Here is a 14,945-nt window from a genome sequence, read left to right as displayed (position 1 = left end):
GGTAGAGTGTATCCTTGGGAGTATGGTAATGCTTATGTTACAAGTATAAAGTGCTTAGAACCACACTTGCACACAGTAGGTGCTGTATGTGTTCTGCACACTAGGTACTGTATACATGTTTGATTGACAGAAAAAAAAGTTGAGAGTGAATATCAGTTGAAATTGTTTGAAGGGCTTGTGGAATTCCTACAACTTGAGGTTACTTGGGATGACATCACTGAGGCCTCCTGCCCGGTCCATCCATCACTCCCAGTGTGACAGGCCATCAGACTTGAGTGATAAATGTCCCAGCTAGATTACTGGCCCAGGGTCATGGAGCTAGTGGGGGCCATTTCCAAGACTTAGATCAGGTCTGTGTGAACCTGGGGGTCTGACGGTGAGCGTGCTGTACTGGATCGGGGATGTAGCCGGGGTCCTCCTGCAGAGCTGACCATGGCGGAGATGCGGCAGAGCTTGGAGCAAGAGCGGGATCGGCTCATCGCCGAGGTGAAGAAGCAGCTGGAGCTGGAGAAGCAGCAGGCAGTCGACGAGACCAAGAAGAAGCAGTGGTGTGCGAACTGCAAGAAGGAGGCCATCTTCTACTGCTGCTGGAACACCAGCTACTGTGACTACCCCTGCCAGCAGGCCCACTGGCCTGAGCACATGAAGTCCTGTACCCAGTCAGGTACCGTCGAATGGGCGCCTGCCTGGGAGGCTGCGGGATGGGCTCTCGCCACGGATGCCTGCAAACAGCTGTTGCTCTTATACACAAGGGATGCCGTCGTGACGTCACACGGCAGACCTGGCACAGGGTCTCCAACCTCCAACAGCCAATTGGCAGAGCTTTTGACCAGGTGATCTGTTCTTTGAGGTAACAGTAATCCACAGCCTTCAACAGGATGCAGTCCCGATTCTCAGGCTAAGGAAGAAGTGTTTTTTGGCTGGGAGCTAACTGATTTGTAATTAGGACTGCCATGATAAGCCATTGTCTCTCATTCTGACCCGAAGGCCCCCCACACCCCCACACCCCCGCAGCCCAAGCCATGTTTGGTGATGTGCATTGGGGGAGAGGCACTCCATGTGGATTCTTTAAATCTTTTGCCTTCCTTTGTGGCACGGTGAGGTCTGTGAGGTCTCCCTGCTTTTCTATTCACCCAGAAGCTCTGTGCCCCCTCTCAGAAGATGCTAGTCTCCGTCACTCTGCCTCAGAAACAAGGCCCCTGGGCTAAGGAAGATCTAAGCCTAGATGAAGACAGAGGCTCCTTTGTGGGGAGGGCGGTCACAGTCTGGCTCCACACAAGCTTCCTGGGCTCGGAGAACATGTTCTCCTCAGCAAGTGATTTAAAACTTGAATTGCTAAATATTAAAAGATCAATTTTAAAATAAAGTTTGGAGCTCCGGCTTTTGGAGACCGGGGCCCTTGCCAGATCTCTAGGTGGGGCTGGGAAGGATGGAGCCTGGTGGGGTAGGATAGGGACCGAGCCGTGGCGTCCTCCAGGTGTGGCGCAGGTTTGGAGTTGGCCTCTAAATGAAGCCTGAAACCATCACACACACGGCTTGCAGCATCCTCATGAGTTTTCTCCTTCTAATTGGTCCCTAGCCACTGCCCCTCAGCAGGAAGCAGATGCTGAGGCCAGCACGGACACAGGAAATAAGTCATCCCAGGGCAGCTCCTCCACTGCACCATCGGCACCTTCAGAAACGGCCACTGCCTCCAAAGAGAAAGAGACATCAGCAGAGAAGAGCAAGGACAGCTCGGTGAGGGTCCCCCACTGACAGTCACCCTGCGCCAAGGACCCTCTCTGTATCTGCCACCCCCAGTGTCCCTTGCTGTCCAGGGTTATAATCAATGCCCCTTCTGCTGAGCCTGGAAGCCACCAGCCACCTGTCACTATGGAGGACAAGAAATGTGGCTGATATGACCAAGGACCTGCTTATTTTAAAATTACTTGAGATTTAAGTGTCCACTTGTGGCCAGTGCTATTACACTGGACCACAGGGGTCCCAGCTGCTTGCTTCCCATGGGTATGTGATAACAGTTGAATACGTAGGCTATTTTAGGGGGCGTGGTCATTATTGCTTACACTTTTAACTGTGTATTTCAGGAGATCATTAGATGGTCAGTAAAACCCTGTTGACGTCACAGACAGTAAGAGATTAATGAAATAAACAAGTTGGTAGCATTTTTGAGCAGTATATACATTTTTTTGCACAGAAAGGTGCTGGGTAGGTCTGTGGGTGGAGCTTCAGAAGCAGTGAATGTTCTAGGAGCAAGGACAATAGGGGTAAATGGGGGAATCACTCAGATGCTTTGTTTGGCCTTTTGAATCTGGCAGGCAGAGCGTAAGATGTGTGGCCATCCATCTGTTCTTGTCTGATCGCCAGGTAGAGGCCTCTTAAGGTGTCTTGGGTGGGGGAATAGTGAGCCCTCCCATGATTCCCTGGGGTTCTATGGTCCCATCTTTTTGTGTGTTTGTGTTTCTAGACCCTGGACCTTTCTGGCTCCAGAGAGACGCCTTCCTCTGTTCTCTTAGGTTCCAACCAAGGCTCTGGTATGTCGTCCCCTGGTGGGCAGATGGTGTTTTATATTTCACTTGGTCGAGTTGGGGGGAGTTAAAGGCTTGGGATCCTTTGGGGTACCTTGGATGGGTTCAGGTGGGGGTGTGGCTAGGCAAGGTGTTATCTGAGTGCCTCCTTGCGTTGGTCACCCATGTATATTGTGTTACTAAGAGCACCCTCACTGGGACACAGAGTCTCTGAGGTCCTCAGGCCATATGAAGACCTTTAAAGCCTTAGATGACGAAGATGATGATGAGTAGGACCTCTGTCAATGAGTCTCCCCTGGGATCCCCTGCTGGCCTTTGTAGGCATCTTCTCTTGGGTTAGTTTGAGCCAACCTTCCTTCCTGAGAGCCTTGGGTGTCTTTTCCCACATTCTTCTGAACTTGCTCCCAGAGTTCAGAGCCATGGCTTCCTTCTCAACAACAGTTTTGGCCAATTTGAGGGTCTCTCCTGTCTTGGCTGCAGGATCTCTCTGTCCATTGATTTTCTTCAGCTGAAAACTAAAAGTTAATGTTTTGCTTCTGCACAGTGAGGTAGACAGAGGAAGGTCACTCAGGATGGCGGTTTGAAGGAGCGATGATGGTAGGGAGGGTCTAAAACTCACACATTTAGTTGTTTTTGTTTTTGAGACAGGGTTTCTCTGTGCAGCCGTGGCCATCCTGGAACTCACTCTGTAGACCAGGCTGGCCTGGAACTCAGAGATCCCCCCTGCTTCTGCCTACTGAGTGCTGGGATTAAAGGCGTGCACCACCATGCTAAGCTGTTTTTTGAACTCACAGACTTGGGATGTAATATAATTGAAGGCTGCTGGTCGACAAAGCAGCGCCCCCCCCAATATCTCCTTCAGTTCCTGCATGTTGCTGAGTTCGGGGGTTCTGTCATTCCACTATGTCATTAACGTCATAGATTATTTCAAATTCTGGTCTTTGGTCTCGTGATCCTCCTGCCTCAGCCTCCTGAGCGCTGGAGTAGTGGGCCTGTGCCCCTTTGCCTGGCTTGAGTTCTGCTCTTCACAAAGACAGAATGGAGGGTACCCTTAGTAAAGAACACTTCCTTCATTCCTTCCTTCCTTCCTTCCTTCCTTCCTTCCTTCCTTCCTTCCTTCCTTCCTTCCTTCCTTTCTTTCTTTCTTTCTTTCTTTCTTTCTTTCTTTCTTTCTTTCTTTCTTTCTTTCTTTCTTTCTTTCTTTCTCATGTTTGATGAGGTGCCTTAAAGGATTTTCTACTTTTTAGAGATGATGTTTAAATAAAAATACAGTGTAAAATAAAAGCAGTCACGGTGGTACATGCCTTTAATCCCAGCACTCAGGAGGCAGAGGCAGGCAGATCTCTGAGTTCTAGGCCAGCCTGGTCTACAGCATGAAACTGTCTCAAATATAAACAAGCAAAGAAACCCATGAATTGAATAAGATACAGGGATTGTAGTTGGGACCCTGGGATGCCGTGGAGGAGTTAGAGCTGAGAAGTGACATTTAGGAATGACCTTGAGGCCCAGTGGGAACCTGCTAGAGGACTCCTCCAAGGAGTGTCCCGTGCTCTGCTCTTGAGGCCAGGGAAGCTGTGCAGGCCACAGACCAAACCTAGAGCCCATTGCATGGCCATGCACCGGCAAGCCCTGCCCTGCAGCAGTGGCTGTCTGCTGGGACCCCTAGTTCCCTTTGCTGACCCCTGATCTGGAGCATCTTTGGTCAGAGGGAGTGGAGGGAGTGGCCCTGAAGGGAGAGGAGGCCTTCGATCTGATGGGGTTGGGGAGGGAGTTGTGAGAAGAACCCCAAGGAAGCACTGCTCTGCTGTGTCCTGCTGTCCCGAGCCTCTCTGAGAAAGCAGCTGCTGCGATTCTCGGGACAGATGAGGAAGTAGTCCACAGGAGCTGCCTTAGACACTCGGGTTGCCTAGCTGTCAGATATCAGAGCTGGGCCTTCCGTAGTGTGCCAGGTGTGGTGGGTAGCCCCCACAAAATGGCTGTCAATGGACGCCAGAGGTGGGTTCCCAGGCTATTCCTGTGGCCTTGGTTTGTGTAATGCTGGCACTCCTTCCTCTCCCTCCCCCTACCTCCAACTGTGTCTCCCTGGCCCTCCCTTCTGTCAGGAGCTCTGATAGTAGAGCCCAGGCTCCTGTTTCCTCAACATGCACACCTGGAAATAAGCCCAGCTTTCCACATTTTCCTCCTCTGAGCCCCAGAGCTCACTGGGAGAACTTCACCCAAGGGAACAGACTCCTCCCATGACTCACAGTCTTGATCACCCCGGCACAGTTCCTCTCCTCCTTGGCCATCTTGTTAAGTCCCTGACATGAGTCCCTGACTCCTTAGCAGCAGCATCCCAAGTCCTTTGTTCCCTGTCAGACCGCCTGCCTGGCCCTCCCTGCCTCTGCATCCTGTGGAGCATCAGGCTTGGGCACTGTCCTAAGCAAAGCACCAGATTCTCTCTGCCTTGCCTAGCCAGGCTGACCTGCATCTGACCCGCCCCTCTGTTCCTGTCCTCAGCAGCTAAGCTGTCCGTCCCTCTCAGATCCTTCCCGGGCAGCACTGATACATTCACCTGTGTTTCCATGGTCCTTCGTCCGCTCCACACCCCTCATTTCTGGTAGAAAATTCCTCACAAGAGCCATGGTCAGGTCTATGTTGTTGTCCATCCTGGAAATGGATGTCAAACCCTTGAGCTCCTGTGATTAAGGGATGGGATTGCACATTTTACTTTAGATAATTGAAATAGCAACTTTGTTGGTTTGTGGCTGCTGGATTGAGCAGCACAACCTGAAACCTGTCCACTCAGCTTCCCCAGCCCAGGTAGAGCCTCTCTTGGTACCCTGCCTCTCTTTCCCTTCTCACAGCCCAGGTAGAGCCTCTCCTGGTACCCTGTCTCCATCTCCCTTCTCACACCTCAGCTCACTCATCTGGCTTCTATTTTGGCATGTCACCGTTGTCTTAAGATGAAGCCATTCATTCAGCAATAGTGGCGCACACCTTTAATCCCAGCACTCAGGAGGCAGAGACAAGCCTGGCCTACATAGCGAGTTCCAGGTCAGCCAGAATTACATAGCAAGATGCCATCGCCCTCCCCCCCTCCCCCAAAGAAAAAAACTAAAAAACAAAAAATGGAAGAAGGAGGCATTGACAAGCCAGGGCATTTACAAGTCTAATTGTTGTGAGTTTTATTATTATTACAATTACTTTTTCTCTTAAAGTGCTGGGCACAGATGCAGTGCTCAGGAGACGCCTCCTAGCCTTGCCTAGGCTTTCTTCTCTGAGGCTGGTGCTTGCCTTCTTTGAGCCCCAACCCAGCCGACTGGACTGACACTTTATCTCAGGCCATCCTAGAGTTGTGGAGATTTCAGAGGGAGCCTTATCTCGAGTCCGGGGTAAAGAATGAGGCAGGGGTAATGGTGAGCTGGATCAGTGGATACAGACGTGAACGCCTGGATTCTGCACCATGTAAAAAGCCCGGTGAGAGAGCGTGTGCCTGTAATTCCATTGTCCCGGCCCGGAGATCTCAGACTCACTGGCCAGACACAAGCTTGAGTGAGAGAGAGACCCTGTCTTTCAAATAAATAAATAAAGATGGAGAAATGATTGAGGAAGACACTCATCATTATCTCTGGCCTCCACGCTCACATGTACACCCCCTCCCACCCCCACAAACTAACTCCCCAAGAGCAGAATGGGGAGGTGGGGGGCACTTCCTGGCGGTGAGTGCTGGGAGGTTGGGGACACTGTGCAGAAAACAGTCTGAAGCTTCTCAGTCTCTTTTCCCACCAACACCGTCTGTGCTGATGGACCTGTCAGAACAGAAAGAGCCACTCATACTGCTCCTTACTATTTTTTATTTTTTTAAATTAAGATTTATTTATTATGTGTACGGTGTTTCTTCTGCATGTATGCCTGCACACCAGAAGAGGGCACCAGATCTCATTATAGATGGTTGTAGTTGCTGGGAATTGAACTCGGGACCTCTGGAAAAGCTGCCAATGCTCTTGACTGCTGACCCCACCTCCCCCCCACCCCCGCTTCACTCTTGACACATTAGTGAGCACCAGAACTTGGTCCTGGGGTCGCTGCCTGTGACGTATCTTGGAGGAAGGAAGGCCTTTCGAACACCAGTGGTCCAGAGCTGTGTGTCTGCATCTGGCCTCAGTGTGGGAATGGAAGGGTCTGTGAGGACAGATGTTAGGAGGGGTACCAGCTTCCCCACTCCTTCATCCTTTATACTTGATGGCCTTTTGTGTGGTGTTGGGGATTGAGTTCAGGGTCTCATGTGCAGGGATTGAGTTCAGGGTCTCGTGTGTGGGGACTGAGTTCAGGGTCTCGTGTGTGGGGACTGAGTTCAGGGCCTCGTGTGCTGGGCAAACCATGGAGCCATCTCCCCAGCGGCAGCTCATCCTTTAAGAGTTTTGAGCAGAGTGTCCTTGCATACAAGCCCGGGGACTAGACTAGAGCTGGCAGGGTGTCCTCTGCCTGGCTCCACTGCGTGCCGGCCCGCTGGGACGTCCACAGGCCTGCTTTCTGACCTGTCTTTAGACTTCGTCTGTGGGCTTCCCCTCCCGATCCAATTTCTAAGGTCGTTGCTTTATGCGGCCCGACCGCCCCTGGCTGTCAGGAGAGGCAGTCTTTTCTTGTCAGCTCACGTTCTCCTTCCTGTCACCCGTCACATCCATGCCGCCCCACGTGTGGCCTGCTGGCATCCAGGCTGAGAACATGTGCACCTCGCTGTCTCTTCTCACCTCTTTTCTCTCGGAGTGTGAAAAGTTGCAATCCCAGGATTCCCTTTGCAGTGACTCTGATATAACTCATCGCCCAGGCACGTGGCCCGCTGTGGTGATCCTTCCCTTTCTTTCCTTCTTTCTCCTAATTCCAGTGTCCCCCTGCTGAACTCTTTAGGAGAGTCATCAGCGTACACGCTCCTTCCACTTGCTGTGTAGCCAGGGCTGGCCTCAAAGTCATAATCCTCCTGCCTCAGCCTCCTGAGGGTTGGGATGACAGGTGTGTACCAGCACACTTGGCTTTCCTGAGGATTTGGGGTGGGGGCTCTTTGGATGTGGTTTATGGATGTCCTTTTATCGTGGCCTCGGGTTTAGTCCGCTAGTCCCTCCTGGCTGCTGTCCCCTGTTGTCCTCAATGTGGCAACTTTGCCAGCCTTCCTGTTCTTCACAGATAAGCAGTCCATTCTCCTCTGCTCTGCTGTGTGGTGTCTGCTACCCTAGTGCGCCTCAATCCAGCCTCAGTTTCCCTGCTAGAATCAGGCTTTTGGCAGAGCTTATGGTTCGGAGAGTTTCGTTTTCAAAATCCTGAGAATTTGTGGCTTGCAAAATCCTGGGTCGCTTTTATGTCCCTGTATGTCCACTTTCCCCCTGTGGTGCTGTGTCCAGCGACCCTGTTTGTGGTTTGCACACATTTTCAAAAGCCCCAGGCACCTGCGAGCACATCCAATTAAGTGGCAGATGTGCCGGAACAGCTAGCCCATCGGTGACCATGATTGTCGTCCCCTGGGGTTGTGTGGAATTTGAGCTGTGACAGACTCTAAGGCTACCTGTGCTCTCTTCAGTTAGCAAGAGGTGTGACAAGCAACCTGCCTATACCCCAACCACTACAGACCACCAGCCGCACCCCAACTACCCATCCCAGAAGTGTAAGTATGACCCCGTCTCATGGGAGCTGCTGGGGAGTGATTCCTGGCATGCAGAAGCCTCGTTTCGTGTGTTTGTGTGTGTCTTTGTGGGCGTGTCCTGTTCTTTGAGTCTCCCTCTGCTCTGCAGTCTTGTCTGTACTTTGCAAACTGCTGTCACACCGTGTAGGGTTGGCTTTTCGGGGCTTTTGTTTTGTCTCAGCTGATACTGCATCTCCCCTGCCATGACCGATCACGTCAACCAGCATCCTGGACCCAGTTCATTTGAGGCTCAGGCCTGTGGATCCTGAGATCTTCAGTTCTGTTTCTTTAGTGTCCCCACTGATCTTGGCTCTCCCCAGAGCTGGAAGGACTCGGCGAGGTGTGACTACAGCCATGCCAGCCCCTAGAAGATTATAGTGTAACTAGGGCAGTCTGGAATTGCTCCTCTGCCTGTTAGAACACTGTCCCCGTCTGGCTGAATGTAAAAGCAACTGGAGCATTCTCTGCACATACTTTGTGACAGACAGACAGAAGTGCAGTCTCTTAGGGGCAGCAGCGGCCCTTCCTCACTGGCCCCGTTCCATCTCTAAGCTTGACGCTCTGAAGCTCAGGAGAGTTGGAGGACCTGGGAGCTTAGTGAATGGTCACGGAAGTAAGGGGTCTTAGTGGACAGCCATTAAGGCTGTCCTCGCCGCCACCAGCACCGCCCACAGATGGGGGCTATTGTCCTCTTCCGAGAGAGCGGCAGCACTCTTCTCTTAGCGTTCTTTGCCTCCTCAGCCACTACCTAGCCTGGTACCTGTGTGTCCTGAAAACCATCCCAGGCGTCAGTTGGGGTCTGTTTCGGTCACTGACCCCTAACATGATCCTTACTAGGAGTCCACGGGGTCTGTGTCCAGGTGGGCTTAGCCAGCTCATCTGCTCCTCATTTCTTCTCTTCTCCAATCTCTTCCTGGTTTGGATGTGAGTCTTTTCAGTTACCTAAGAGCCCTGTTAACATTGGGAGACCATGTGCCGGATTCCAAGGGTCTTTTTCCAAGACCGATGTCAGGCAGAGTGCACGGGCCCTGTGGTATCATTCAGTCACTTAACAAGGGCCAGGCTCCCCCATCAGCGGGGCCCCATCGCTCATTCACCTTCACGTCCCTGCAAGCCCCCAAATCAGCTGTCCCTCTGCTCTGTATGCCTCCAGAGAAGGGATTCAGTGGTAGCTGTGGTGCAGCCATGGGGCTTGTCCAGCTGGAGGGAAGGAGGTGGCTCCCAGCTGGGGGATGAGTTGAGGGGAGCTGGGCCGGGGAGTTGAGCTTGCTGCCTTTCCTCCACAGACCATTCCCGGAGCAGCAAGACAGGCTTGTGGGGCAGCAGTGAGGAGAAGCGAGGGTCTGCCCGCTCCGAGCACAGTGCAGGGAGCAGCGCGAAGAACCTCGTACCCAAAGAGTCGCGGGAGTCTCGCCTTGACGCCTTCTGGGACTAGGGGTGCATCGTGAGCCAGAATACCTCCCTGTAGGGGGGAAAGAACCCAAACAACCGGAAGCAACAGTAACTGGAGAACAGCCACCTTTCCAATTCCCAACACTCAGGCTCTGCCCGTGGGCTTGGCTGCAGGGCAGCAACTGGACCCCATCCCAGCATGGGCCTTGGCTGGGACTGCTGGACCTTGTGAGCCCAACACTTGAGGTAGAAGTAGGTACACTTTGTGACGTCACTGACCTAGCCTACCTTCCTTTTTCGTATCTATACTGACCTTAACTTATAAAAAAGAAAAAAGAAAAACAAGTTATATATATAAAAAAAAATCTACAACGAAAAGAATGTTTTGATAATTCAGAGGGCTTGCTAGTTAGCCCTCTGGCCTCACTGTGGTGTCAGGGCTGGGCCCAGGGATTGCTGTTCTCACACAGGTCCTCCTCCCTGGACACCCAGGGGAGGGAGGAAGCCACTGTCCCTCTGCAGCACACCACGATCGGGGCTCCCAGGCCGTGCTGTCCTGGACCCACCACACCAAGCCATCGGCCCCTCACAGACCCTACAAGACGATGCTTTGAAACACAAGTTTTCTGGGCTCGAAGGACACAGAGAGAAGCGTGTGTGATTGTGATCTGAGCTATGGTTCCCGAAGAGGCAAAGCAGCCTGCCATTTACAGAAGGTCCACACAAACAATCCCTGCTCCGTCACGGATGCGGACAGCATTCATGTGGGGCTACCCCTTCTCTCTGCGGAGTGCTCTCCACAAACACTCACACCTAGTTGTGAAGAGATAGGCATCTCAGAAGCAAGGACTCAATAGCAAGGTGCACGCTGAGGACACGTGAGCCCGCGGATGGAGCATGTATGTATTATTTATATGCTGGAGTTCTACGTTTTTATGTAAGCATGAAACACAGGCAGTGTGAGAGAAAGCCAAGACCAGTCATGCTGTCCCGTTAACGCTACGTCTGCTGTAGTTCCATTTTGTATGTTGTGTGAAACGAACATCGATCGAAGCAAAAGATGATGTGTGTATATGAGAAAAATTAATTGTATATCATTCCAGTACATTCCGTTGTACATTTTAGTCTTCGTTTACTATCTCTTCATTGTTGATAAGAGAATGCCAGCTGTGCATTGCCCAGCTACTTTACCCCTACTAGAGAAGGAAGGAAGAAATGCTAGAAGAAAACAGGAGGAGAGGAAGAACATTTGTGAATTGAATTACAGTTGTCAAAAAACAAAACAAAAAAACAATCTAGCCTAGCTGGCCTTATTTGGGAAGCGTAACTGCTTTTAGCATATGGGAGTATTTTTTCACATTTTCTTTGTATAAAATTTGTATTAAACTTAAATATCTTTTTTGATGATGGTGTTTCTTCGTGACTGAGCCAGTGGTCTCTCGCGGTTATAATCTTTTGGGTTCTCTCAACATCCCAGTTTTTTCAGATTCTTCACCTTTTTTTTTTTTTTTTTTTAAATTAAACTTTTGACAAAATGGTTTGATCGTGACAGTCTCCCATGGGTGAGGGTGTGGCTGTGTCAGGTATGAATGGCCAACTACAAGAGGAAGGTCCCCTGAGATCCTGGGTACCCTATAGGGATGGCCTGGGCAGGTACTTTCTTTCCAGTCAGGGTAGCTGCAGTCTCCCTGAGGCCAAGGCAGAGGGCTGGGCCACCAGGCTCTGAGAGAGCTGGTGCCATCCTGGAAGCCCCTGGTCCACCAGCCTCTGGCTCTAGGCTAGAAGGTCCATCTTGGAAGGCTGAAGGTCCCCATGATTTTCTGGGTAGAGTTACCCATGTCTCTGGCCTGGGGCACATGTGTGCACATGCTGTGCCTCTGTGTGGGCGTGTACATGTGTGTAGGTGCATATGCTCAAGGGTGTGGGTTCTGAGGAGGGGGCTTGTGAGAGTGTTCCCTCCTGAGTCCCCAGGTGTTAAAAGGGTTGTTGAAGGGCACCCTCCTCCTTTGCCCCTCACCCCTCCTCCCCCAAGCCTTCCACAGAGGAAAGGACGTAAAGAACTGAATTGCGCCCCCCCCCCCCACGGGTAGAAAAATGGTGGGTTTTTTTTTTTTTATTGTTTTATTTTTAATGTGAAATTTAGGGCTGGGACTATGGCTCAGTTGGTAGGGTGCTGGCCCAGCATGCACAAGGCCCTGAGTTCAGTCCCCAGCACTTCCTGGAACTGCGAATGGTAGCACATGCCTGCAATCCCAGCACTTGGGAGGGGGAGGCAGGAGAATCACAACTTCAAAGTCACCCTTGGCTAGGTAATGAGTTCAAGACCAGCTTGAACTACATGGGACCCTGTCTCAAATAAAAGAGTGAATAAATAAATGATGTGAACCTTGATTTTTATCATTCATTCAACTGCCAAATGCAGTCACATGACTCCCGCTTGCAGATTTGAAAGAGTCTGTATAAAGACCTTCCAGCCATCCTGCTCTCCCGTGGCCTTGAATGTCCCTCAGGGTCTAGCATTTACACAGTGCGGACTTCTCTCTATATATATACACAAGTGAGCATTTGACACATTTTTGGTTGCCTGGTTTCACTTAGATTTCAAGTCCACGTACAGAATGTCCTCATTCTTTTTACTGTCATGTGGACAGTTGTCACAGGCCGTCCCCACTGGTCTCAGTGGAGTCATAGTTGTGGCCCAGAGGGCTGCCAGTGTGTGGCAGGTAGGTGGAGACTGCATGTCCAGACACAGCTGCAGGCTTCTTGTGACCTTGGAGTGGGCAGAGGGTGTTTGAGGGGCTGGGGACCCTGTGCCACACACAGGTTACCAATTATTGGAGCTGCATCCCAGGCCCCCGATTGAGTGTTTTCAGATGCCAGACTCTGAATCTGAGAACGAGAAAAGGTCATGAAGGGGACTGAACACACAGAAGTGGCCACAAACCTTGTTCCTTCCTTGTTAGGAAGGTTTGATGGCAGAGGGTTAGTGCAATCCAGTGCCCTCGCCCCCTCGTGGCCATGTGCAGAACTGCAGCCCATAGACTGGAGGTGACCACCGGGGACAGAAAAATGGGTGGAGAGTGTTCATTCCAACCCTGCGGTTTGTCAAGCCAAGCATGGGGTACACAGTCATGACCGAAATACGGTTGGTATTTGTCCCCATAGAAATAGCATCCTCGCTTGAAATAAAATCAACCACATATATCATGTTCTAGGTGGCTCCAATTGTTCAAGAAACCTGGACATTATTAAAGCATCTCTTATAAAAATTATTGTGTGTGTGTGTGTGTGTGTGTGTGTGTGTGTGTGTGTGTGTGTGTCTGCCCTGGTGTGCATATGGAGGTTTCAGGGCAGCTTGGTAGAACTGGCTCTCTCCTTCCACCATGTGGGTCCCAGGGACTGAACCCAGGTCATCAAGTTTGGCCACAAGTGCCTTTACCCAGTGAGCCGTCTTGCTGGTTCCTCTGAGACAGGATTTCTCTTGTGTAACAGCCCTGGCTGTCCTGGAACTCACTCTGTGGACCAGGCTGGCCTCGTACTCACAGAGATCCACCTGCCTCTGCCTCCCAAGTGCTGGGGTTAAAGATGTGAGTCACCACCGCCCGGCTAGGCAACAATTTTTAATGCTGGCTGAGTGTTAGAGGCACCTGGGGAAACTTCCAAACAATAAATGCCTGTGGACCCCCCACCCCACCCCTCCGGAATGACAGCCCCCTGAGGTGGATTTGGCCAGCAATACTTTCCAGAGCTGCTCCAGGGGTGACCACGATGCTGGGTGAACCCCAAGGTAGTTCCATGCATGTAGGGAAGAGCTGGGCTTGCAGGTGGGCACCGTGTGAACTCCTACGGGGAGTGCCATGCTGCCGGGAGTGGCTGGTGTTTGTCGCCATCCCCCCCACCCCCCATGTGAGGAATAAACTCAGCCTTGTGCATTCCAGGCAAGTGACCAACCACAGAGCCATTTTGTTTTTGAGACGGCCTCACTGTGTAGGTCTGGCTGGTCTAGAGCTCGCTCTGCAGCCCAGGCTGGCCTCCGAATCACAGAGATCCACCTGCCTCAGCCTCCCAAGTGCTGGGATTAAAGGCGTGCACTATCATGCCTGGTTCAAAGTTTTAGATTTTTGAAGTAAATATCCCAAGCTTTATATATAACGGGGTCAAATTTTGAAGGAAAAAAAGGGAGGGGAGAATAATGGGATTTGTGTGTTCTGTGAACCAGTGTGCAGCTGTACAGCTCTTCCCTGCTACACCAGACCTGAACTACCTCAGCCCTTAGCTTGCTGGTCACCTGGCACACTAGGGAAGAGCTGCAATTACAAACCCACTTCTAACATTTATTAAGCACCTACTGTATGCCAGTCACAGGCCGAGCTCTTGACCATTCCATCCCATCTGGGGAGGAATGAGAGCTTGAGGCTGAAGTGCATCTTGGGGCAAAGCCAGCTCTGGTTCTAACTGTGGGAGAGAGACTTCAACTCTGAAGCCTCAGCTTCCCCAGCTCTAAAATGGAGTGATGGGAGACCCTGTTTCCCAGAAGCACTCTAGTGCTACATGAACTGCTTAACTGTCCTCCAGGATGAAAATACATGCGGCAGCCTGGCACGGTGGGGCGTGCCTGTATGTGTGACTCCTCGGGCAAGAGACTGAGGCAGGAGGATTGCTTGACACACAGAGACCCCCCCAACTCTGAAGAGAAGAGGGAAGAAGAATGACACCGTCCATTACTGAACGTGAACGGCACTCACGTACATAAGGGTGTGTCACAAAGCCATGTCTGCCTGTGACTGCACCTGACAGGAAGCCACCTAAGGGGGCAGAGCTCATTCTGGCTCACAGTCGGAGGAGGGATGCAATCCTTAGGGTGGTGAAGAACGGCGGCGGCAGGCATGTGAGGTGGCTGGTTCCGTGGCTGATCGCATGTATCCAGGAAGCAGAGAGCAGACAGGAAGTGAAGCCGGATACCAAAGCTTTAGGGCCGCCTCTAGAGACCCATTTCCTTCCTGGAGGCTCCACTTCTTAGGGGTCTCTCAACCTTCCAAGTGAGCACCGCCAGCTGGGGCCATGTGGTCCCATCCTACTATTTCTTCAATGTCACAGCCCACCGTTTGGGAAACGCTGGTGTTGAACAAGCCATGGCAAATAAAATTTAAGGACTTCAAACTTACGAGAAAGAAACAGGCTTAGGTGCCATGGCTAGCCCATGAACCTCACCGCTGGGAGGTGGTCCAGCCTGGACTCCCATGCAGGGCCCTCAACTTGGGCTGAACAGCTGCTGTTCACAGGACAATATTCACTCACTCATTCTCTCTTCCTGTCTCTGTCTCTGTCTCTCTCCCCCACACCCCCCTTTCCACTCACAGTGAATAGAACAC

General features: G+C 51.6%; 1 protein-coding gene across 3 annotated transcripts in view; it reads left to right on the top strand.

Moving 5' to 3' along the window:
- The window catches only part of Zmynd8 (zinc finger MYND-type containing 8), a 102,060-nt gene extending 91,083 nt beyond the window's left edge, over nucleotides 1-10,977 (top strand). For all 3 annotated transcript variants that reach the window (XM_059261923.1, XM_059261922.1, XM_059261921.1), the window contains exons 19-23: nucleotides 425-664; nucleotides 1,580-1,737; nucleotides 2,465-2,531; nucleotides 8,080-8,163; nucleotides 9,468-10,977. In XM_059261923.1, coding sequence (XP_059117906.1) covers nucleotides 425-664; nucleotides 1,580-1,737; nucleotides 2,465-2,531; nucleotides 8,080-8,163; nucleotides 9,468-9,616 — 698 coding nt within the window. In that variant the 3' untranslated portion in view covers nucleotides 9,617-10,977. The remainder of the gene's footprint in view (nucleotides 1-424; nucleotides 665-1,579; nucleotides 1,738-2,464; nucleotides 2,532-8,079; nucleotides 8,164-9,467) is intronic.
- Nucleotides 10,978-14,945: the final 3,968 nt, after the last annotated feature.

This window comes from Peromyscus eremicus, chromosome 4 (genome assembly GCF_949786415.1).
Source record: "Peromyscus eremicus chromosome 4, PerEre_H2_v1, whole genome shotgun sequence".
Lineage (NCBI taxonomy): Eukaryota > Metazoa > Chordata > Mammalia > Rodentia > Cricetidae > Peromyscus > Peromyscus eremicus.
Note: the sequence above shows the minus strand (reverse complement) of the source record. Positions and strands in the feature narration are given on the sequence as shown.